This window comes from Elephas maximus, chromosome X (assembly GCF_024166365.1).
Source record: "Elephas maximus indicus isolate mEleMax1 chromosome X, mEleMax1 primary haplotype, whole genome shotgun sequence".
NCBI lineage: Eukaryota > Metazoa > Chordata > Mammalia > Proboscidea > Elephantidae > Elephas > Elephas maximus.
This window is the reverse complement of record NC_064846.1, coordinates 18135475-18160627: the sequence shown is the minus strand read 5'-3', so window position 1 is coordinate 18160627 and position 25153 is coordinate 18135475. Positions and strand designations below refer to the sequence as shown.

The 25153-nt window shown below is 44.6% G+C and overlaps 1 protein-coding gene and 1 long non-coding RNA gene across 3 annotated transcripts in view; both read left to right on the top strand.

Moving 5' to 3' along the window:
* LOC126069500 (uncharacterized) overlaps positions 1–25153 on the top strand; it is a 1199210-nt gene that overhangs the window by 608831 nt on the left and 565226 nt on the right. The gene's annotated exons all lie outside the window — the stretch shown is intronic.
* On the top strand, positions 1471–11873 carry ZIC3 (Zic family member 3). Of its 2 annotated transcripts, none has more exons than XM_049872937.1 (3): positions 1471–2533; positions 3649–3812; positions 11724–11873. In XM_049872937.1, the coding sequence occupies exons 1-3, from the start codon at positions 1471–1473 to the stop codon at positions 11871–11873; spliced, it is 1377 nt and encodes a 458-aa protein (XP_049728894.1). The 2 variants fall into 2 exon arrangements, with proteins under 2 accessions (XP_049728894.1, XP_049728893.1); XM_049872936.1 differs by lacking the exon at positions 11724–11873 and adding an exon at positions 4608–4787.

Genomic DNA, 25153 nt, shown 5'->3' with positions numbered 1-25153 from the left:
GAGAATGGGGAGCTGTTTAGCCCTGTATTTTGAAAGCCGCGCGTATGTGTTGGGTGTGTGTGTGTTTAGTGTGTTGTGTGCGTGTTTTGTGTACGTGAATTAAATGTGTTAGTATTGTGTGCCTGTGTTTACTGTGTCATGTATTTACTTTGGTGTGTGTTTAGTTTGCTGTGTGCCTGTGTTTACTGTGTTGTATTCAGTTTGTTGTGTGCTTACTCTGTGGTGTGTTCAGTGTGTCGTGTGCGTGTTTCGGGTGGTGTGCTTGTGTTTACTGTTTTGCATGCGTGTCCCCGTTGTGTTTCTTGTGTTGTGCGTGTGTGCGGTGTTGTGTCTGGTGTGTCCTGGCGGGGGGGGGGGGAGGCAGTGGCGAGTAGAGCCGCTTCTCCCAAACTGAAGGGTCACTGCATGGCTCCAACCGGAATAAGGGAGAAAGGCTCCAGTTGTTATCGCTTCTCCTGATTTGGGCCTTGGGCGGCCGGCAGACTGGCCTGGCCTGGGGCTGGGGTCTCGGGGCATCCGGGCCGCAGTGGCAGGTGGAGAGGACGCGGCGACAGGAGGGAAGCGCAGAGCCGCTGCCTTCGCCCGGGCCCGCGCCCATGCGCCCGCCGCCGGGCAGTTCCTTGGGCGGGCGGCCGGGCGTCGCGCGCCGGCGGGCACCGGCCTCGCGGGGCCAAGTTTCTTTGGTCGAAGCGGGTTACGCGCTCGCGGGACCCCGGGGCTGGCCCGGCGCCGCCCCGCCGCCGCCGCCCGGCTGGCGGAGCCCACTTGCGGGCGCCGGGTCGCTGCCGCCTCACCTGCCAGGCGCCCAGCTGCGGCCCAATCAGCGGCGCCCGCTCGGCCGCGGCTGCCATGTTCCCCGCGCCGCGCTGCCAATCAGAGCGGCGGCGGCCAATGGGCGGCCGGGCCGGGGGTCAGCTGACCGCGAGCCCGCCGGCTCCCCATTGGCGCGCGCCGACGGCCGCCCGCTCCGTTTATGTGCGAGGAGTGAGTGATTGACTTTATCAGTCCAAGGACATTACTCTGGTGGCGAAGAGGCTGGGACTGGCGCGGTGAGCGGGAGGACCGAGCCTGCCTGCTGCCCGGCCCCGCCGCCGAGCGCAGCCGCCCCAGGCCGGTGCCCAGAGCCGCCTGGCGCGCGGTCCGGCTCGGGCAGAGCACGGTGCCCGGCCGGAGTGGCCCCTGCGCCTCCGCTTCTGATTTTGCTTATTTGTCTTTGTGCACGCCGGCTAGTTAGTTCAAGCAGACTAGTCCTGAGCCTTTCTCCTCCCTCGCCTCCCCCTCCTCTTCCCCTCCCGCTCCTTCTCCCCTCCTCCCTCTTGTCCCTCTGCAGGAGACTCGGGCAGCGACGGAAAGTTGCAGCCCCTGGACGCGCCTTGGGAGGCTGCGGGCAGCGGCCAGCCACCGCTCCTCTCTGACTGCGGCACTTCGGAGAGCTCCTCGTTCGACCACCACAGCCAGATCGCCCCACCCATGACGATGCTCCTGGACGGAGGCCCGCAGTTCCCCGGGCTGGGAGTGGGCAGCTTCGGCGCGCCGCGCCACCACGAGATGCCCAACCGCGAGCCGGCCGGCATGGGGCTGAACCCCTTCGGGGACTCGCCCCACGCCGCCGCCGCCGCCGCCGCCGCCGCCGCCTTCAAGCTGAGCCCAGCTGCGGCTCACGATCTGTCCTCGGGCCAGAGCTCGGCGTTCACGCCGCAGGGCTCGGGCTACGCCAACGCCCTGGGCCACCACCACCACCACCACCATCACCACCACCACCACGCTGGCCAGGTGCCCAGCTACGGCGGCGCGGCCTCTGCCGCCTTCAACTCCACGCGCGACTTTCTGTTCCGCCAGCGCGGCTCCGGGCTTGGCGAGACGGCCTCGGGCGCTGGGCAGCACGGGCTCTTCGCCGGCTCGGCGGGCAGCCTGCACGCGCCCGCGGGTATCCCGGAGCCCCCCGGCTACCTGCTTTTTTCCGGGCTGCATGAGCAGAGCGCTGGGCACCCGTCGCCCACCGGGCACGTCGACAACAACCAGGTCCACCTGGGGCTGCGAGGGGAGCTGTTCGGTCGTGCAGACCCGTACCGCCCGGTGGCCAGCCCGCGCACGGACCCCTACGCGGCCGGCGCGCAGTTCCCCAACTACAGCCCCATGAACATGAACATGGGCGTGAACGTAGCGGCCCATCACGGGCCCGGCGCCTTCTTCCGTTACATGCGGCAGCCCATCAAGCAGGAGCTGTCGTGCAAGTGGATCGACGATGCTCAGTTGAGCCGGCCCAAGAAGATCTGCGACCGGACCTTCAGCACCATGCACGAGCTGGTGGCGCATGTCACCATGGAGCATGTGGGGGGCCCGGAGCAGAACAACCACGTCTGCTACTGGGAGGAGTGCCCCCGCGAGGGCAAGTCCTTCAAGGCGAAGTACAAACTGGTCAACCACATCCGAGTGCACACGGGCGAGAAACCCTTCCCGTGCCCCTTCCCGGGCTGCGGGAAGATCTTCGCCCGCTCTGAGAACCTCAAGATCCACAAGAGAACCCACACAGGTAAGGGGGAAGGCAGGCGGGCGCGGGGCTCCCGGAGCGGACTTGCAGCACGCGGGAGAAAGGGTTGGCGACCACGGAGAGAGAGGGCGGCGCCCCCGAAGGCCGTTCTGAAGAGAAGCGCTGTCAGCGCCCCTCCGCTCTCGCTCTCCCCACCCCGCGGCGCTTTTGCCCACTTCTAACTTCCCGGGCAGACGGCTCTGCGGTCTCGGAGGAACTAATTGGGGACCTTCTCGCGCCCAGGAACAAGCCGGCGCCGCCTCTTTTTGTCTCTCTTTCTGGGTTACTATGAAGGGACTCCGAATACGATGAGAGCGTATTGCTTACAAGCGACTTAGCTCTGGGCACACATTCGAGAAAGGCAACCATAGAAATGCTAATGAAAACTAACTTTCGGTTACTTCCGCTCTTTTTTAACTTGATTGGCACATCTGCTAATTAAATGACTGATACTTTTGTCAAACTATTTTTATTTGGAGTTCCAGGTTCAATTCAGTGTTCCAGGAGGAAAGCTAAACTAGAAAAGGCACCGCAGTTCGGTGCCTTGTACAGAACAGCTTGTAAAACTGTCCGAAGCCCCTGGATTTATACATTTTTCTCTTTTCGAACGTTAAGTACGACTGCCCAGGCTTTTAACGCTGGGCTCACTTAGAAAAACCCTGCATTTGAAAGAGGCAAATTAAAAGGTACAAAGAAAAAGCCGAATGGGATTGTCCCGTCCCTGGCCCATTGTCCCGCCAGGGCTCGGTTACCTCGCCAAGGTGGCGGCGGAATGTGGCAGCGCGTTGGGAGCCCTGGGCCGGGTGGGGTCGTACCACAACTTAGGGGAAACTTCGGAGGAGCCCGGGGCTCTCCAGTCCTGCGAGAACAAAGGGACGGTCAGGTTCTGGGCCGGCCCTGCCCCATCCCCGCCCCCGACCACCACTCCCCAGCCCAACAGGCTCATCCAGCGCTCTCCATTTTTCTCCAGGGAAAAGAGATGCCGCAGCCGCCCGCAGTCGGCGCTCCCTCTCCGGGAAGACTGCCGGGTCAGCAGTCTCCCGCGACTCAGTCCTGGGAAGCTCCCGGCCCTGACCGTATTCCTCCCCCTCCCCCTTTTGCGTTTTTTCCCTTTGCAGGTGAGAAACCTTTCAAATGTGAATTTGAAGGCTGTGACAGACGCTTTGCCAACAGCAGCGACCGCAAGAAGCACATGCATGTGCACACCTCGGACAAGCCCTATATCTGCAAAGTGTGCGACAAGTCCTACACGCACCCGAGCTCCCTGCGCAAACACATGAAGGTAATTACCTCTTTATTAGCGGTCGGCGGTTTATAAACACTCGGCCCGGGACCGGCCGCGGAACGGAAGCGTCCGCGCTGCCAACCCTCTGTCCTCCACGTTAAATCCGATTTGCTCCAGCGGTGACACCTTGAACCCATTTGGGGGACCCCGGGGGGGAGGGATACAGGAGGGAGGGGGAGGAAGCGGAGGGAACAATCGGTTGTTTACTGGGAAGCTCTAGCCGAGCTCGCCGGGCTCAGACTGCGGTGGCCGCTTCTTCCCGGCTCAGCCCGCGGTGGGAACCGAGAGTGGCCACGCCGAACCCGGGGTGGGTGGGCTATTGGCTCTTCGGCTTCGGATAAGACAATAGAGCCGAGGAGAGAGGTCTGGGTCTCACACGTTTGTCTGAGAATTCGCAGCGCCCAGGGCCCCTGTGCCACTCTCCTCTGCACCCGTTTTCCCAAGCTCAAACAGGCTTGGTGAAAGCTGGGCCCGGAGTATTTTATAGGGCCCCAAAGAGTAACTGCGTAGCCCACTCCATCCGCGGAGAAAGCCTTCTTTAAAGGGGCATGAATAAAACGAAGTGTTTTGTTCCTTTTCCGTGATGCCAATCTTAGGACAGAAACTGGTTGGCGAACATCTCCGGGTTTTCTACACATCGGTGATATGGAAATTAAAAAAAAAAAAAACCCAGCATTTCTCTTTTAAGTGGGTCACTGGGCGGTCTTGCTCTTACGGTGCTCAAATTCTGTTTTTACTTGCACATTGCCAGTTGGAATTATATTCATTATAATATATACATGTTAATTTTAGGTTCATGAATCTCAAGGGTCAGATTCCTCCCCTGCTGCCAGTTCAGGCTATGAATCTTCCACTCCACCCGCTATAGCTTCTGCAAACAGTAAAGATACCACTAAAACCCCTTCTGCAATTCAAACTAGCACCAGCCACAACCCTGGACTTCCTCCCAATTTTAACGAATGGTACGTCTGAGGACACACACAAACCCTGTTATCCATAAAATGGACCAAATGCATTTTAAAAAGAAAACTGAGACCAATCAGATGGAAATGGAGTTTTAAGGCAAGCAGCCATATATAGGGCTACATCTTGTTAATTGCAATTATCCAGGAAGGTTTTGGGCAAGATCCAAAAGTAACCATGCCCTTTTCTCAGGATTAGAAAATATGTTTTGGCATTTGAAGGATTTTTTTTTTTAATCTTTAAAACTGCTTCCCCCTCCCCCTTTCCTTTGCTCTCTGCCTACCCCATCCCTAAACTCCTTCAATTAATTTTAACACTTGTCCTGTTGCTTGAGAGGAAGCTATAGAAGGTTTGTTGGTGGTGGTAATGTTAAACTGATGGAAATTCTTTTTCGCCTTAGTGGTGATTGTTTCAACTCTCACAGTCCTAAACCGTGCCAAAGTCCTGTTATGTCTTGAACTTTTCCTCAAAGCATTACACTTGTGAATGTATTTTTTTTTTAATGGGGTCGAAACTGTTGTTCAGTATTTTTTCAGGCTGAGGATGTGATGTTACTCTACACAGATTGTGACATTTAGTATGCAGTTGCCTTTTGTAATAACTTTTTTTTTGTAAATACATATCCATTGATGCCATATTTATCGTTTGTAATTTAATTATTGCTACAAGTGCCGGGAACTGAACAATATTTATGGATAAATGTTTTCTAACAAATTCTGTACAGCTTTTGATTATAACTGCTTTAGCATTAAAAATTTATTGTTTTGAAAGAAGAACACAATTTACAATTTTTGAACCACTGACGACTCCTTTCTCTTGTTTTGTAACAGCCTCCTTCTACAAAGAGGAGATGCGAGCAAATTAAATCTTGCTTGTTGGTATTTATAATTCATTCAGATCCCTTTTTTAATTGTTAAATTATTTTTCTATTGCAGTCTAGATTCTTTACAGTGTCAGTTTCCATCTGGGAAGACCCTCCCTTCTTTAGCTCAGATGGTTGTTTAACTACGAGTTTAAATGTGTTTGTCCTGGATTTTCGGCATGCAAATGAAATATTACTGATCAATTCAGTTAGTGGCCATGACATCTCAATCTTGTACTTCAAAGACTGAGAAGCTGGATTTAATCATCCCTGCCCTACATATATAAACATAAGGTAAACTAATGAGTTTTATGTCCCTTAGTTCTTTATTACCTTACATAAAAATGCACATTGTGGCAGGATGCATGTCTGTCTATTCTATCTAGAGATCACCCATATACCTATATATGTTTGTATCTATGACTTATCTACTCTAATCTGCCTATCAACTCTAGCTATCTGTATATTTTCAAAAGCTAGCATATGTCTGGAATAGTGGCGATGAGTAAGGCCAGTTGAGCAGTGCTTACTTACAGTTAAAGTGCTTCTTAAAAGAACCATAGTCCATTTACAGTTTTTGACAGCAAAGGCTGATTTGTTTTGCTGTACATAGTTCCATTCATAAGTATTGCAATTATTCGTAACATATAGAGCGGTGTAATAACTGCAGCGGTTCTGAAATGATATTATGGAAAGAAAAACATTTGCGAAATATGTATTTTTAAAGTTCGTGGTTTGTAGGCAAAAATGTTAAGAGCATTGTTTCCATTAAAATCAATAACAATGAAAAATGGTTGTTTGCTTTGTGATAAAATATTAATCCAATTAATCTTTCTCCAGTGAAGCAACTCATTTGGACAAACAGTTCTTTTACAATGGTAATTTCAAAAAGAAACTAAGAGATTGTTATTTTGGGGGGTTGGAGTAGATAGAGTACTGAGAGACCTTTTTTTATTAATTTAGGGTGCTGTTTAATATTGATCCCAAGCTGCGTGAACAATAAGTTTGCAGGTCAGCAAATAGAAAGGTGGAGATAAGGAATTATAAAGTATTTAGAAATGTAATAAATAGGCTTAAGCACCTCCTTCTCTTTAAGGGGCAATGCTCTCAGTGTTTTGGTGACAGTCGCTTTGGTATTATAATCATTTTTAATTCTAGAATTTTGTTCATTGTTCTTTTTAAAGAAATAAAGTCTTGGCACATCTTATTTATGTTATAACATTTTTGTATTTGGTGCCTGTTTTTTTTTTTTTCATGTTAAAATAAATCAACCATAAAGTGAAATGCTCAGAGAACTTCTGATGATTAAAGGAAACTTTGATTCCCTGGATACAGCTGAAGCAATGTATTTTTTTAAAGTTATCTAAGGCTCTGTGTCAACAACAAATTAATTATTGATAGTTTGTAATTGTAAACTGCTTTGGAGGCATCTTTTTTGTTTGTGGAAAATGGGAGCTTTTGCACTTTCTTCCACCGATAGCCAGGGCAAGGGCGTGAATGCTGTGAAGAGAAATTGGGATGACTACACATGTGATGAGCAGGTAACCTGGTCAGCCTACTACTCCTACTGGCAACACTCCAATCTTGACCTTGACATTGAGGGTGCTGGGTCAAATTCCTATTCCAGGATTTTCCTTCACTTCAAACCAGAGACCATTTTAAATGTTCAGCAAGTTTTCAGAAAGTGCATATTAAGAAGATTGGCTCTAGAGGTGTTCCAGTGTGAGAGTGGGATAGTGTATTCTTTCCTGGAATGTGCACTGAGCTCCCAGAGTTTACGATTTTCTCCACAAGTCCCCTCTATCCCAACCTAAACCTAACTTTAAACGGGAGTGAAGTGATGGATTGGTGTTAAGATTATTCATTCAAACTTGGACCCCCCCTTAGGTGACATAAAAAATACTTTGATCTTTCTTTAGTGAGCTTGAAATTCGTAAACCATTGTGTGTGTCCTAAAATCACACTAATTAATAGCAATGATGATAACCAATATTAAGGTAATATAAAAGATTATTTCTAATTTGGGGTAGTATCATTTTCTCTTAAATAGTCTATGTTCTCTGCCCATGTCGTCTGTGGCAAAGAAAACTGTTCTGGCAGAAAACTGAGTTTCTGCTTCCTATAATCTGCCTCTGGGGATACATATTTACATTCTTGAATTTTTAGTATAATATCATAGAGAATAAGCACCTCTCCCCCCAAAAACGAACACCTTAAAAAAATCAAAAAAATAAAAAACACCCACAGATCTAACAACCTTGCACATGTAAAGAACTGGACCAACTGGGAACCATAATGTCGGCGGCTCACAATCAGAGTGAAGCCCCAACTAGGCTTAGTGATTTACTTATTTTCCTTCTTGCACCTGGCAAGACCTTTGTTAGAAGACCATATCCTTTTTCAAATGTGTGATTTAACGTTAAGATTTTCACCGTTGGGTGGGAAAGGAGGAGGTGTCTAATCTCCCAAACTTGGGCCACGCAGATAGAAATCTAGCCTTCATCCAGTTCGGAAAGCTAAAGATCAGGGTGAGCAGGGCAGCCCGGCTTCGCTACTGCGAAGGCTGGAGACTTCCTAGCCGGGCCCTCCGCTCAAAAAGCCTCCCGGGAAAGTAGATGTGTTCAGGACTTCCTCGCCCCTCCGCCCTTTCTACCTTCTCACCGCCTGGTGTCTCTTTGCCTTTCGCCCCTGGCTCCCTTAACCCCCCCTACCCCTCAGAAAACTCCATAAACAAACGAAAAAAGTCTAAGAGCATCTTGCCATTTAAATTTCTGAATGCAACGCCACCAGCCTGCCTACCCCTGCAGGGCGGGCTCTCCTCCGCCTGGCAGATGGGTTGGTTTGCTCCCTGGCTTCTGGCCCTGGAGGCCCAAGTCGGGCTTTGGCCGGGGGAGAAGCCAGGGTTTCAGAAGTCTGGGCTCCAGCTCGGAAGCCCTCAGATCCCTAGCGCTGCAGAATCCCCATCTCCACATCAAGTTCTAGTGACTGGCGATGGAGGTCTGGGCCGGGGCCGGGGGCCTGCTCGTTTCCTAGGGTCGGTCCTCTCGCGGTCTCGGCCCGCTGACCCTTTGACCCCCACCTACAGGGCCCCGGGGCCGCCAGGCTCCGAGGACGCTTCGCGCCCCACCGCCTCCGGCCTCATTAGGCCGGCGGGGCTGTAAAGCCGAAAGCCGCCGCTGCCTAATCCGGACCCGGGGTCAATACGAGCCCAAACAATGGTGAGCTGCGAAGGGCGCTGCGCCGCGCGGGCCGCAAACTTTGTTCCCGGGATTTCCCTGCGGCGGAGGGGCGGGGGCCTTGTCCGCCTGCAGGCCGTGCCGGCCCGACTCCCCGGCGGCTCCCGGCCTCGCGCGCGACCCTCCGCCGAGGCGGTGCGGCCAGGGGCCTGGGGGGGGGGGGGCGGCCGGCCCAAGGCCCCCCCGCCCCGCCAGGAAGGGACTTTGAAAAGGGTTTTTGCGCGCACGTGCAAGCGCCGGGCCGGACCCGCGCGGGGTCCCGCTGGGCGGAGAGGGGTCTCCCGCCCGACTCAGGCCCCCTGGCCCTGGGCTCCGGCCTCTCCAACCCGCCGCCCCCCACCCGGCCCGCGCCGCGCCGCGCCGCGCAGGCGCACAGCCCGCTGCCGTCGGGGCGGCTTCGGCGGCCAGGGGTGGGGGGTCGAGTTGAAAGCGGCTTTGCAGCAGAGAGGGAGGGGGAGGGGAAGGAGGAAGGGGGTGGGTTTGGGGGCGGCTCTCGAGTGCTGAACATGGCGGCCGGATGCGAACCCCCGCGGAGCACAGCCGAGTGCAGGCCGCGGGCCGCCGAAGTGTCGTGTGCTTCCCACCCCTTGTTCTGCCTCGGCCCTGAGCGCCTCGCAAGGGAATATAGGTCGTGGCGGCCGAGCGCAAAATTGTTAAAACACGGAAGCACAGAAGTTGTTCAGGGTATCCTGCGTGGGGGAAGTTGACTAGCCCTTGTGGGGGCAGGGGTCTCGGGGGACTTGGGCATCAAACCCACCAGAGGTCGCCCCCACTCCCGGCCCGGCTGAAGACCCTCCCCCCCCCGCCTCCATGGGTGGGGGATGCCATTTGGATTTATCATGCCCGGATTGGGAGTACCCAGCGCCTTTGTGCCCCAAAAGATGCCCCGGAGTGCACACGGCTACCTTCTCAGGACAATCGCGGGGCCCGTGAGGAGGGCGCAGCTAGCCAACGTTTCCAAATAAAGTGTCTTAGTTGTCCATACAGATGTGCCCTGGCGAGACCGAACCTGGCATGGGCCTCAGGCCCCCGTTTTCTGCATATCTCACTTAAACCGGAACCTATGAGAATTGGCACTACTGTACCAATGTATGAAGAGTAGAAAGGCCACAATCCCGAAAATTTTCATTCGGCTTCTGCTTAACTGCCTCCATGCTTGCGTGTGAAAGAACCCTGGTAGTTCTCGGAGCCCAGGCTCGTGTTTTCTCCGCAGAAAAATTCTGTGGAGTCGCCTTCAGACGTGTCTGGTGATAAAAAAAAAAAAAAAAGTGAGACAAAAATGGAGCAGTGTGACTTTTGACCCCAGCTCCTCTAGGAAAATAAGTGGCACGAATTGTTTCAGGTTGTATCCTCGTGGAGGCCAACAGCCGAACGCAAAGGCGGCCCTCTCGGGGCTGCCCAGGCTCAGGCATTTTAGGCTCCTGAACGTAAGGGGAAGCTACCGTGGGCCACCTTGGGAAGGGCCCCAGGTGGGTGGGCAGCTCATTAGCATGGCTGACCCAGATCTGTGGTGGGGTAGGGGGATCTGCGGAACAGTGCTTTTTTTTTTTTTGCAGAGAACAATGGGGGTTGTTTTTCCTCCTTTACAGTGCACAAAGAGGATGGCTTTGGAGCAAGAATTTGGAATATGCATTTAAGTTGTAGTGCTTTGCATTGGAAACCCCCGACAATTAAAATAAGCATGTTCTGTAATACTTTGAGTCCTTTTCTTATGCGTGATTCCTGCAAGTCAAAAGGGCTGGCGTCTCTTCAGCCTTTTGGAAACTTGTTTTGAAATTACCACCAAACGGATTTTTTTTTTCCACTTTCCTGTGGGTGAAGTTTCCTTCCCGGGCTCAGCCACTCCCCCCACCCCCTCACTGGAATAGTATATTGACATCTTTGAGAGATCAAAGGAAATAGATGGTGCTTGCTGTATACTTTATTTTTCCATGCTGCAGTTTGAACCCTGAAGTTTGAGCTCTTCCTGGGTAAACCTCTTGGTACCAAACGTGTGGAAAATGAAAATTAATTAATTTTACAAACCTTTAGCCAATGGCTAGGCAGTTAGGGTTTTGTCTCTTTAAGAACTACAGAGCATAGATTGTCTCTAAGTTGACTTTAAAACCAAGCTAAAGATGCATTGGTGAACTGTCTCCCCTGGATATCTGCAGTGTTCTTTGGGTTACTTGATATGTTAAAACTCTGGTTGATTTCCATGAGAGTTATGTGAATGGAATTTCTGCAAAAATGGGCAAGTGATAAATCGGTAGAACTGTCATAGTTGTTTTAATGCCTACTGCAAAGGGCACTGCCTTGCCCACTGAGGTTTGGTTTCTATCATAACTACTGAAATTTACAGTTTGAAAAACAAGTTTGCAGGAAGCAGTTAAAGGGGCAGGGGTCAGACGACATGAACTAATGGCGACTCTTAACACATGAGCAAAATTGCTTTGCATAACATTAGAGAAAGTCCTGTTTCAAGAAATCTGTTCAAACTGAAGAAGTTATCTTCCTCTAAAAGCATCTAACAAACCAAGCAATTTTTTTTTAATCTGATGGCTTATTTTAATAGTTTACTAATTTGATGAATAGAGAGAAATAGGAGTTTTACAGCAACTGTAAAAGTAGCCGTCACTGGATAGCATGTTTAATAAGGTGTGTATGTTGTCTAATGTGTTTTATTAAAATACAACCTATATAAAGACCGTTTGGACTTAAGGTGTTTAAAACAACAGATTTCATTGTGCTTTATTATAAACTAGCATTTAAAAGCAACATATCCGTGTAACATTTTATGAAACTTTTCTAAGAGTAATTGTGGCCTATTTTAACCTATCTGCAGTTCACTTTTTGTTTTTTTGCCAGTGTTGTCCTGCTTGGTATCCGGGACAGTCTCTAATTCCTGACGAAGAACTTGATACTGACGTTGGTATGCAGCAGCCAGCCCTCCATAACACTACCAATCCAAAATGCAGGGTTAATGCCGAACCTACTGTGCAAGAAATGATTTACTGATGAGGTTTCAAAGAAAACCACATCAATTTGGATGTCTGTTACCTTGAAGGGATCATTTTAAGAGTGGTAGCTTCTTCCCTAGGTATAAAAAAAAAAAGACTATTTTCTTCTTTTGGTGTATTTCATTCTGTGTTGGGCAATCATTTGTGAAATGAAAAAGCAGAAAAGCTATCCCCCACCCCCAATTTAGGATTGATAAATGGGAAGATGGAGGTAAAGATTGGCCTGATTCATAACCCAGTGTGTATTATCTCTTGCATTGTGTTGACCTTGTTGGAAATCTCTTTCAAATATTTGCGTTCCGCATGTAGAACTAAAATGTTGAAAACTAGAAATGTGAATGCTTGTTTTGTTAATTTCATGTTTGTGTTCAGAAAGCAATACCCAGAATCCCTACTATTGTTGTTTGACTTAAATAAAACCATTTTAATTATTTTTGTGATTATTGCTTTATTACAGTAACATAGCCCCTAAATATCCTTGCTTAACATGTTGAATTTGGACAATTTATATTCTATTCACATTTTTTATGGGATAGCTGGGTTTTCACTGAGCAATAAACTTGAAAAAACAACCCACTGAACAAACCCCAATCAACTGTTGAGCTCAGTGTTTTCCCGGAGGGGCTCAGGGCCAGGTGCTGGGAAGGTCAGGGGAAGAATTCAGAGTCAAGGATTGGTTGGGGTGATAAGAAGGAAGGAATGGAGGCAGGAGTTTGGAGGAAAAAAAAAAGGACATATGAACACCACTATCTGGGTGAGAAAGAGAGGGAAAGACAAAGCTGAAAGTGACCTCAAAGGTTTTAAAGAAGCCCTCTGTGGCATTGGAGAGAGGACATTTTAACATATGCATCACATGTATATTATTCAGAAGCCTCTAAAGTGATCCTTGGTGCAGACAACTTGGCAACCATTGATTAGAACACTTATAGAATCATGGAATATAGGTGTTATTAAAACACAAGTTGTCATTAATTAACTGTAGTGTTAGAGAAGATGAAGACACTTCAGAGAAATTCTTAGAACTCCAGATACTTGATTTCTCATTTTAAATTTAACATCCATAATCTAATGTAATCTGTGAATGGCCATCATTCTATTTATTTGGCGTGATTATGCCATGATGAGATACTGTAAAAGTGCAGCCTGCGAGAGCATGTTGCTATTGGTTCTTTAGATCCAGTTTTATTAAAAATTCTGGCAAGTAGACTGATGATCCTGCCATTTTTAAGTAGAGGGAAAACATATCATCCATCTTCCTCCGATCTTGTTCACTTACATCAGGAGTAGGGCCATGGACCAGTCAAGGAATGCTGTGAATCTTCGATTCTCGGCTCCCTAACACTTGACGTTTTTATATCCCCTTCAACAATGGTGGTAGAATTTTTTGTATTTTTGTTTTTAAGAACAAGAACTGTGTTCTTTCTTACAGGCAGTGGAGTATTATGAGAGTGTTAAGAAAAGCCCTTGGAGAGGTAAGCTACCAAGCTGGGTGTGAGGCGGTTGCACTGTGATATTAACACCTCCTAGGTCTTTTCTTTAGGGTTGCTCTGGAGCCCTGATGGTACAGTGGTTAAGAGCTAGGCTGCTAACCAAAAGGTTGGCAGTTCGAATCCACCAGCCACTTCTCGGAATCCCTATGGGGCAGTGCTGCTCTGTCCGAGAGGGTTGCCGTGAGTCGGAATTGACTTGACAGCAACGGGTTTTTTAGGGTTGGTCAAAGGATTAAGCAAGAAAATCTCCATAAAGGGCCTGAACAAATGTTCCCTTCTCTTCTTCCCAAAGGTAGTTATTGTTTTGTTCTTTCTGGGTAGTTTCCTATTTTTAATGTCAGCAAATCTTTCACTAAAAACATGTATTGGTTTGTACCGCATGTCAAATTAATACAGTTTTGAGAAAATAGATGGAGACTTGGGACATATAAGAAATACTGCATTTCATAAATGTAATCGCTAGATCAGGCATGTGGGTTTATGAACATAGCTATGAATATTTAAGCACATAAAGTTAAAATGTTATTAAATGCCTGTTGTTCATTATCTTCCAATGAATACACTTATTCTTGGATAAAAATAAGCTGTGTACTTAAAGTCTGTAAACATGGTAATTTAATGACTGACTTTTAATTTGATAGAATTTTTACTTTAGTCAATAGCTTGGTTCCTAAATTATATTAGCATTCAATGACAATGTTATAATATGAATGTTGGCTTTCACATATAACAGAAAGATTAAATCTTATGGTGTCTTAAATTATTCAGTTTCCCCCTACTAAATTTATGTTAGTATTATGCGGGTGTGACTATAGGGTAATGAGACTGATTTTTCTGTGTGGTTTGGAAGCTAGCTCTGAAAGCAGTTCCCAAAGAGGAGTCCCCGAAATGTTTTGACCAATGTCAGCATCCTTACAATAAGTTCATGGACACCCAAGGTGGTGGCCTCACTTAAAATTAACAAAACAAAACAAACAATAGCTACTGGTCTTATGACTTCACAACCATACTTTTGGTTTTATTATGTTTTAAAAGGGTATCCTGATTATTTTATGTTAATAAAGTTGAAGCTTGGCTGAAAGGAAGTATAGAAATGCTCTACTATAACACAATAAAATATATTTTTTCCCCTCAATTTTAGATGTATTTATGCAATAAAATAAAACAAAAACACCGGTACACTAAGTTTTTGCCAGATGAGCTGTCCGAGTGGGAAATGTTGCTTTCCTTCCCACTGATTTTGGGGAGTTGGGGCTTTCCAGAGAGCCTGCGCTGTTGAATGATAATGGCTTTTGTCCAGAGGCCTGGGGGACTTTTCATGATTTTTTCTTTCTTCACTGGTTTACCACATTTGTCTACCTCTTTCTTTCTTACCCTCCTGTATTTACCCTGCCCTGTTAGATGCGGGGGTAAGCCCTGTAAAACTTATTTTGGTCTTTGTTGTTTGTGACCCAATTAGAGCAAGGTTATATTAAATGACCAATTTCAAAATGGCTGTGTCTGTCTTGGGCAGTGGTCAGATTGTCCTACAGGTGGGATGACTCTGGGGTCCGAAGGGTCGATCAAGTCAACCAGCACAGTCTTTTCTAATATGAACAGAGGGCAGGAGAACATCCTTCTTAGAGTTTTAGAGCAGTTTTCCCGGATCTGTTGCCTTTTATTGTACTTTCCTTAGGAAAAAAGGCCTTTCGTGTGTGCTTAAATCAGGTCATCAGAAACGTCATTGGTGAAATGCGGGAAGTGTTATTGCCAACAGTTCCTTTTGTAAAATGACCCAGAGTCTACAATAGGAGGTGATCTGGGGGACAGATAAATAAATACGTTTTACCCTCTAGCTATAAGTCCAGTGCATAGAAATAGCTTACAAATAATTTGCTGTTACCTAGTGGAAAAGCTGCATTCATATATTTTTGCAGCTCATCACCGACAGAATATATAATTGGTTGGCCAGCTGATATCATTTCTTTGGGACTTTACTATCCTTTACCAAAAAAATATTTAGCCAGGGTATCCATGGAGGTGTGGCATCTTATTGGCAGCGGGTGATAATACCAAAACAGAAGGTGTTTTGTTAACTTCTGACCCCTGACATATTAAATGAAGATGCTCAGTTGAGCGACATCGGTGACTTCAATTGACTCATCAATCTCCAGTTATGTAGCAGCCATCATGTTTCACTTTGCTAACAAGCCCATAACCTACATCTGATGCCAACAACACTGGTCCTTCAAACAAATGACGTGTTCGATAAAGAAATCTTTACATAATCATTATGCACTTTCAGCATTTGTCTTTTCCACCAACACAGCGTCTGTGCATCTATTCCATCAGGCATCTATTCCGTGATCATTGCTGAACCTTCCATGATTTTTGAGCCTGCTTCTCTGGTGTCTCAGAGATGAGAAAGGAAGCTTCTTCCATTGAATGACTTTATGTTGTTGAAGACTGAATGAAACACGATCTTTATGTCCAAGCTCCTAGATTTAATCTTGTGAATGAGACTGCATGGAACCATTCTCCCAAGGTTTTCTGCTAAGAGCGCAATGTTGTGAAAGTAATTGAGTGGGGAAAGAGAACTAAGCACTAATTTAGGGAAAACATTCAGGACATCTTTTTTGTTGTCTTTGCTACTTCACACCACTTTTACGGTGTTGAAAAGCTTCAGTGCTTTAAGGCATCTCTCGGGACCTCTGAAATGAAAAATCATAATGGTGAAAATGATTAGAAATGTATGCAATTCATTCCTTAGTGAGCCCTGCTTAACTGCATAATTTGCTTATATGCATAAAACTGAGGGAGTCTTAATCTCTAGTTTACATGTGTCTGGATTGCATGCATCTGGCTCCATTAGATTCCGTATAATTGCATATTGACTAATTGCATAATACAGCTATTTGAACACTGAATTTAAACACAAATGCTGCTATTAACAGTGTAATAATTGTGGATAAGTGAATAGTTAGAATATACTACTTGAAAATCGGAACTAAGAACAATAACCACTTCTTCATTTTAAAAGCAAAAAAAAAATCTAGAGACATTTTTTAAATGTATAAATAAACCAGTATAGTTTTCTGTGGGGCAAATATTAAATCAAAAAATAAATTGGTAATTGTGATCAATCTGAACTCTTGGTACACAATAAATGTTTTACTGAAGCGTTATAAATTGAAGATCCACATGCAGTATAAATATGTTAATTAAAATCAAATCATTTCAGAAAAGGTAACTGCGCATTTGTTTTTAATTTGCATTCATTTCTTTAAATGTATGGCCTCGGGCATTTTTTGTTGGGGTAGGAGAGTTGAATCTGTAGCCTGCGCTAATTGAAACATATTTGGTGCATATATGGTGTTCAGTAAAAGACCCATGGCTTACGTGTACACACATATACATTAGTTTAGATTAAAAGTATGTGTTCACAGTAGTCTGGTGTTCAAAACTAAAGGCTCCTGTGAAATCAGAAGAGAGCATTCTCTAGGTAAAATAGATGATAAAACCCATTTCTTCAGTACTAGAAAAAGATTATAATTGCTGTGCTAAGTGTAAATTGAATGACTGGAATATGTATGCCTGATTTTTAAATGTATTGTCTAGAATGAAAGAAGTGGGGAACCTCCTTGATCTTTAAGTTGAACTTTGGTCTCAAGCTTGTGTTGTGTTTAGACCCGTTTTTTTTTTTTTTTTCTTTTCCTGATGTTATGGGCTTTTCCAAATCTTCTAAAACAGTTAAATTCAAGGCACAATCTGAGGAACATTCGAGGAACTTCTCTAGTTTACCCTTTGAAGAATGCTCTCAAGCAAGGCTTTCAATACAGTCTTCCTTGGTTTCATTAGGCATTCTAAGACCCAGAGGGTGGCTATATCTAATTGAAGCCAAATTCAGTCATTTCAGAAAACATCCACCAATATTAATATTGAAGTTATTTCATATATTTAAACTGGTTGCTTCATTAAATCAACTGGGTGTTCTGGCATTGGACTGTGTTCATAAAGACAAAATGAAGTGGAGAATCAGAAAATTATCCAGATAGCTGTGAGTTAAAGAAGAAGAGAGTTTTGCACCTACTATGTGCCAAGTTTGGCACAATGTTCACCAATAAATGAGTGTTGAATAAATGAATAGCTCAAAGTTTGCTTTCCTGGAATCTACTGATAACTCAATTGTCATTTTATTCTTGCTCATTTAGATATTGCTACAAAATTGTGATAGTATGGGGGAGACTGTATCAAAATTTCTTGGGCCCAGCTCAGATAAACGAAATCAAACTTTGCAGTGGCAGGGCCCTTTAAACAGGCGTTCCAGGTGTATCTGATATTTATGAAAGTTTTAGAACCACTCTTTTACGGAGAATGACAAAATTAAAACTCTTGAAACTCTTTACTGCCAATTTATCTACTTGTTCACCAGTCAGTATATCAAAATGGCCTGCCAATTAATAAACTCCAAAATGACTTTTGTCTGAGGCCATATTTTTCCCCCCACTGTGGACAATTGTCTCAATTCTCTCTACTTCATTTTGCCAAGGTAGAACTGTCCACCATTCAGAGACACATAGTTGTAGATCTGAGGACAGATTGGTATCTACAAGCAGGGGGTAGATTCCTCAGCATGTGTTTGTTTGATTTAATGTTTAACTTAAATGCAAAACCTAGGCCTTATTGTATTTCTGATCATTTCCCAATCATTATGCCAAAAGTCCTCCTCCAGTTTTCTGCTGCTTTCTGTGTCAATGATCATGACATATTAAAAATGGTAACATTATAAATACTGTGCTGTCTTAAGCATTTCTAGCACTTCCTGAATCGGAAAATAATGCCCTTGCTTTTTTTATAACGAGTAAGAACAATAATCCTTTCACCTTCTCTATACTTCTGTTAGACAGAAATTACTACAGCATTAGCTGAGAAGAAAAGCCTACTCTAAAGTTAACTTTTGGCATTATGGGTGCTAAAGGATTGTTTTTCCATTATATTAAAGAAAGTACCTATTTGAATTCAGCAAGTAGAGATTTGTAGTTCTTTTGCGTTTTCTAAGTCACAGAGGGCTCTGTGCTGAGTCTTTTCAACACAGGCAATTCCAACTAATAAATGAGTTGTGTTCAAAATTTCCTTTTTAAGTTTTAGGTTATTTTTAAACTCAGAATTTATTTCTCCCTAGAATCAGTGATAGTTAGGGTACTTGGCTTATCTCACAGAAAGTATTTTTTTTAATTCTTCCTCTATTTTAACTTGAACTCACAATGCAGTCAGATGATGGTACCATGCTAGAAAAAACTGTTTGGCGACCCAACTCCAGATGCTAAAGGCACACCTTGGCTCTCTCCCTCCCTAGCTGTCCAGACAAAATGAGGTTAGTATGGATGGAGGTGGGTCAAGAAGAGATCTCCTCCCTCATCTGTATTATGCCCTCTTGCCCCATCTCCTTCAAGTTTGGGGGGAGGTGGGAGATCTCTGGAATCGGAGTGCGCATTGAGCCATTGTGGGATCCAGCCTTTAACTACAGGTAGGGAGTGGAGACAGGGAAACAAACTGACATGTGTGTTGGTGTTTGTAAGGTAGGGGCTTTGTAGTGCAGCATCTTCTTTCTTTTCAGAAGCCCCCCCCTTTTCCTATTCTACCTTGAAAAGCTCTCCCTTATCTCAGTTTAAAGCTTTGTTTCCCAGGTCAGAAGCAAAGAAAACCAAGTGAATCTACCCAAAATTAGAGAATAATGAAACAGTGAAGGAAAAGTATTTTAGTAATAATCAGTTATTTTTTCACTCCAAAAAAAGGAACTGCATTCTTGATTTAGTGGTTGATTTTTTGTTTTAGCAGTAGTCAATTCTTTTTCCTTCCAAAAAACTGCATTCTCAACTGCATTTTTGTCCTGTTTGCACTCAAAAACATACATTTCTTTCAACCAGCATGTTAATTCACATCAAGCCTTTTCTACCTTGAGGACAGAGTACAATAATGTCTACATAAGTAGTGTTTGCAGAAAAGACATGTACAAAGAAAGAAAGCTTTATTTTTGTCTGTGGCTTCTGGCTTTTTTAGCTTTTTTTTTAATAGTTACCATTTCCTGAGAACTGTTTGAGTACGTTATTTACTTAGATGTCAAGTTTGCTAAATCTAGCTCATCTAATGAAAGTAGCTCACCCTGTAACATTTTTAGTGGTGTGGCTCCAAATTTTAAGCTAATTCTGTAAAACTTCCAATATCTTTTATCTTTTTTAGTACTGATTTTTGTATTTTTCAATGTCAAAATTTCTACTGTGGGTGTCAGAACAATTTTTAGTGAAACAACTGATGCATTAAATATAATGAATTTGCAATAAATTGCAATGCATGTTTGTCTTTAAACTTCATGTGAGGTTGGAGAGAACACAAGTATGACAAACAAGGCACATTCTAATAGCTTTGGAACTCATCCCTAAATTTCTACATATTTGGAACCCCTCTGGGGCAGTTCTACTCTGTCCTATAGGGTCTCTGTGAGTCGGAATCCACTCAACAGCAACGGGTTTGTTTTTTGTTTTTTGGTTTTTTTTTAAGAGAACAATTGAAAGGCCACCCTTACAGACTGCTGTTATGAAATGTCCTTATTCTTCCTTGTCTCTTGGATTCTGGAGGGGATTAGGGAGGCAGCCAGTTGCTAATATTGTATAGTCAGTAAACGGGCCCCCTTCTTGGTGGTACTGCCTCCAAGTAGTTTTCATTGGCAGTTTGTGAACTTCCCTGGATTTTTAAAGACTCTCCTTATTGTTCCATAAAATGCAATTTCCTTTGTCTTTTCAGTTCCTTTTCTGCTGTTTTAAGAATGGGGCTTAAAAATAAGATAAAAGGCCTGATACTTTCCATCATAAAAAGTTGTAATGACAGGTCTCACTAATTAAAGTGTAACAATGGGAAGATTAGCCTTTCACTTAGCTTTGTGTTGAATCTCTACAGTATTTTCAAAAGCTCTAACTCAGAACAGATCTGAGTACAACATCTTTAAAATATAAACATTCACACATGGCTTTTATTACAATATGCACACCAAAGAGAGGCATGCATGGTCCAGTAGGGCTTCCAGAATGCAGTAAAATAAGAGAACTTCCCATTTCAGTGAAAACCTTTTTAGTACTAACCATCCTATTACTGAACCAGGAAAGATGATAGGGAGAGTTGAAGGGGCACACTGTGGAGCCAGGTCCTATGCTAATTATGATGATGAGACTTCCTCTGAATTCCTTGATATCAGAGAAGTAAGTAGAGCATACGTGCTTTTCACCGCGTGCCTTTCCTTCCCTCAATGAAAGAGTGCATCTTCAACCCTATATTAGAAAAATAAGTTCCCTTTCTTGTGGCTTCAATACCACCACAATGTGCTGAATGCATTCTTGGAACAATAGCAATCTCAAGTGACCAAATATGTGAAGCTATCGAAAGACATTTCGATAAAGCATGGTCTTAGTCATTGGGAGGTCGTAAGATATCGTTTGTCTGAATAGCATCTAACCACACACTTCTCTGGAGATATAAAAATAAAAATAATTAAAAGGGATCTAGAAAAATCTAGTTGGAGGCGAGCTGATGGGGCAGGATAGAGGAGGAGTAAGAGAAAAAAAATCCACATATTTACATTAGGTTTCAAAAAAGTTTAGGTGTTTAGATTTTTTGAATTTAGTGAACAGGTAGGTCCTCATTAAGGGAAATACATTTTTTAAAGGAAAAAAAAATATGTATTTCTTTCTTTTGTCTCTCTTTTAAACTTTGAGGTTTGGTCCGAACTCCTGATGTGAATACAAGTTAAATATATCTTATATTTTACAACATACTGTTTCAAAAAAGAGGCTCCTGATTCACACTTCGTCATCTTGAATTTCTCTTAGGCATTATTCAAGCTGAGATGTCTGAACCAGGCAGAAACATTGGGCAGGTTTTACTATATTTCAGCCCTGAAGATACATCTATCATGGCTGTTTTCCAAGTTGGAATAATCACAGTTCTATTCTAACTTTGAAATGTTTCTGCTCCTTAAAAAAAAAAAGGGAAACACCTAACAGAAGAGTCCCAAGCAGGGTGACTGTGGCTGAGTCACGAGGGGTAAAGGAGGTAAGCTGTACACGAGGCAAGAGAAAAGGAGAAAACGGATACCTAGTAAAAGTACGTTCACTTTATATAATAGTGAAAAATTATCCTTTCCTTCACTTCTTTGGCCCCAGAAAGTGACTTAGAAGGATTGTGTTGACATCCCTTTGCAATGTTTTTTAATCAGTCCCCACTTTTCTCTTACACATCTACCTCCTTCCTAATTGCTGTTTTCACCTGGACTCCTGTCTTTGCTTACCAACTGGTGTTTCCACGTTCAGGCTCTCACCACTCTTGTTTTATTTACACCCCGCTGTCAGATTAATCATCCTAACATACAACTCCGATCTTGTCATTCTTGTGCTCAACAACCTTCAGTGGTTCCCCATTGTTTACGAAATTGAGTACGAATTTCATAGCCTCCTTGCTTAGGCCTGATCTTATTTCTGCAGGATACCTTTCGAAGCATCCTATCCTACAGTCAAAGTAGACTCCCTAGGAAGTTGTCTAAAGTCAAGGTTAAGAGAATATTCCTGGAGAGTCAGACAGATCAGAAATGCATCAAGGCTCCAGCTGTGTGACCTCAGGCAGTCTGCTTACCTTTCTGAATCTCAGTTTTCTCATTGATGTAATAGGTATAATGCCAGCACCTACCACATTGGGTTGTGTGAGGATTGAACAAATAAAATTAAAAAAGCTTAGCTCAATGCTGGGCACATTTTTGGGAGCAATGGGACATTTTTGACTACTTCTATCACCTACTAAATGGCTTACTCAATGGCTACTTGCTGTGTGCCAAGCATAAATGGAGCTAGGCCTGGAGGGGAATATAGAACTGGCTCTGAGATAACGAAGCCTGAGAGATGTGCTTGTTCCTAGTCCTTACGTAGTTTACAACTGAATGGTGTTGGGAGTGGTGGTGGGGATGGGAGTGGGTATTTATATGCAAGGTTGAACGATAAAAAAAATTCACAGTCAAGGCAATAAGACAGGAATAGTCTCAAGGCTACACAGGAGCAATTGCCAGGTGAACAGGATAGATAATAACTGTTATGATTCATTCATTCATTCATCATCCTAGATGCCTGGTGGAAGCTTCCAGGAGGAAGAGGAATTTGAGCTGGATAGGTTTTAAATAGGAGAAGTGCAAGGGGGATTGGAGGAAACATACTTCAGGTAGGGCTAACAGATCCTTGCTTTGTTTTGTGAGGCTCCACCTCAGTGAGCTCCTTTAGTCCTAAAGCCCCCAGTCTTTATTCGGGAGGAAACTTGCTTCAGAGTGAGATGTTAATTAATCTGTTTGGTGATGTAAACTGGCTTTAAACAAACTACCCTCTTACAGAGTTAGAAAATATCCCTTTTTCTAAAGATGGATTAAGTTTGGATTTGTTTTGGGGAGATGGATGTGTCTTCTTGCACACTGGTTCTTTCACAGTAGACGTGAAATGGAGATCAGCCTGGGGCAAGAGATTTTATCTTTCCTTAGGCTCAAGTTGGAGGAAAGAACTGAGCTGGACCGGGCTAGTGCGAGCTAGACTAGGTGAAAGGTGGCCCCACTTAGTATTATTTGAGACTGAATAAACCAGCCTTTGGGAACTAAACTGTGGATTCTTGTGATTATGTGTCTGGCTCTTGTTATCTGGAGGTGAGGAGTGGGATTTCCCCAGAAGGAAATTGAAAATTTCATTGTCAGTCACCCTGAGGTGGGAAAGGAGGCAGATCTTAGCCTCTCAGGAGGGGAGGAGCTCCTCCTTTTTCTGGAGGCAAGGGGAACTGGATCTGGATTTCCAGATTCCTGTTGGTAAGGATTGAAGTGGCACTGCTATAAGGAATCTACCCAGAAAACCCATTGCTGTCAAGTTGATTCTGACTCATAACAACCCTCTGGGACAGAGCAGAACTGCCCTATAAGGTTTTCAGGGAGTGGCTGGTGGATTCGAACTGCTGACCTTTTGGTTAGCAGCCAAGCTCCTAACCAGTGGGCCACCAGGACTCCTCTGCCTGGAAGTGGGCTGGAAATTGACCGTGGATTGTAAGTTGTAAACTAGTAGTTGTAAGCTACTTTTGCAGTTGTCTTTATGTCACCAACCCCCTCCCCCCAAACTTCCTGTAAAGTTTTGCTAGGAATTACAGCCTGACCTGAAGTGCTGTGAGGAATTAGGGAGAGCAGGGTACCCTCCCTGAGGTAGGTATAAGAGTATCATCTGAAATGGACATCCTCGGTTTTTCACTGGAGTCCTGGCTGGCACAAACATTTAAGCGTTTGACTACTAGCCAAAAGGTTGGCTGTTCAAATCCACCCAGAGGTGCCTCAGAAGGCAGGCCTGGTGACCTGCTTCTAAAAGGTCACAGCCTTGAAAACCCTACAGAGCAGTTCAACTCTGCCCAGCGTGAGGTCACCATTGCAATGGGGTCTGGAATCCGTAGTTTTAGCAAACTCCCAGGTGGTTCTGATGCACAGTCAGGTTTGGGATCTACTCCTCTAGGCTGAAAACATTCTCTCTGCTCCTTAGGGGGAATTTTAAGAAAAGTTAGACTATGTTTCTCTTGATGGAAAGAAAGTGTGCAAATATGTAGGGTGAAGAGAGACGTCCCTCATAGATTCTGAATCATTTTGATAATTTTATAACAAGAATATGTTCAGGTGTATTGGAAAAAAAAAAAGTGGTAAAGAGAATAGAAAATAAAATAGAAATGGAAAATTTGGCCCTAGCTACCTCCCTCACAGGGCGGCCAGAACCAAATGAGCAGCGCAAACTGTCACACAAATCTCAATGCTCTTAAAAGATAAGCATTACTTTTATAATTCAAAAAGAATATGAGTGTGTTTTTTTTAAATAAAGAAAGAAGAAAAGTGCTGAGAACATACACTTGTGTAAATTGAATCTCATATTACATGCTCTACAGGGGTTGAAGATCCTTTTGTTAAGCAAATAATCACTCCCTATTTCTCCTTTGTATGAATACAGAATTATTTATGGTATTTTCCTTGAGTGAGACCCATGTAATGGAGCATGTCATAGAAATTCCAAAAATGCTTATCTGAAAGTAGAGTTTGGGAAAATTTGACACCTACTACCTTTTCGAAACTTCTAATGTTATATCCGCAACTTAAGTGTCAAGTATTTCAGACCATCCGCTTTTTTTTTTTTAAACATGTCACACCAAGGACTAGATGTCACAGGAAGTTGCTAACCTAATTTGTATGATTTGAAAGTGTTTCTTTTACAAAGCCTATGATAGGCAGAGTTACCTTTTGTTATTTATAAGGACAGAGTATTTCCATATTCTTTCTGGTATTTTAGAGGGCCCCCCCCCATAGATTTCCTACCATTTGAGCTTCTACTAATGAGCCTTTCACACCACCAGGTTTACTTGACCTTGGGTCCAGTGGATTGCAACCCCAAGTGTGAACACTTCTCTTTCCCGAGATCTGTTAACTTCAAAGCCTTTGAAAACCATTTGAATGGTAATATTCTTAAGCACCAGGCCTAAGAAACAAACACTCATAAAGTGTCTTCTGACCATCCTTCCTCCACACTTTTGCCTGCAGCGCATTTGTCCGTTTTCCCCTACCTGCACTTCCCTACACCACTCGTTACAAGGGGAAGCATTTCTTTGATTGTTTTACTTCCCTAATTCCCTCCTTGTGAGAATGGTATTAGGGAACTTTCTCTTTGGCCTAACAGATGGGCACAAAGCAACTTTGTTTGAGGTGTGAGCTGAACTT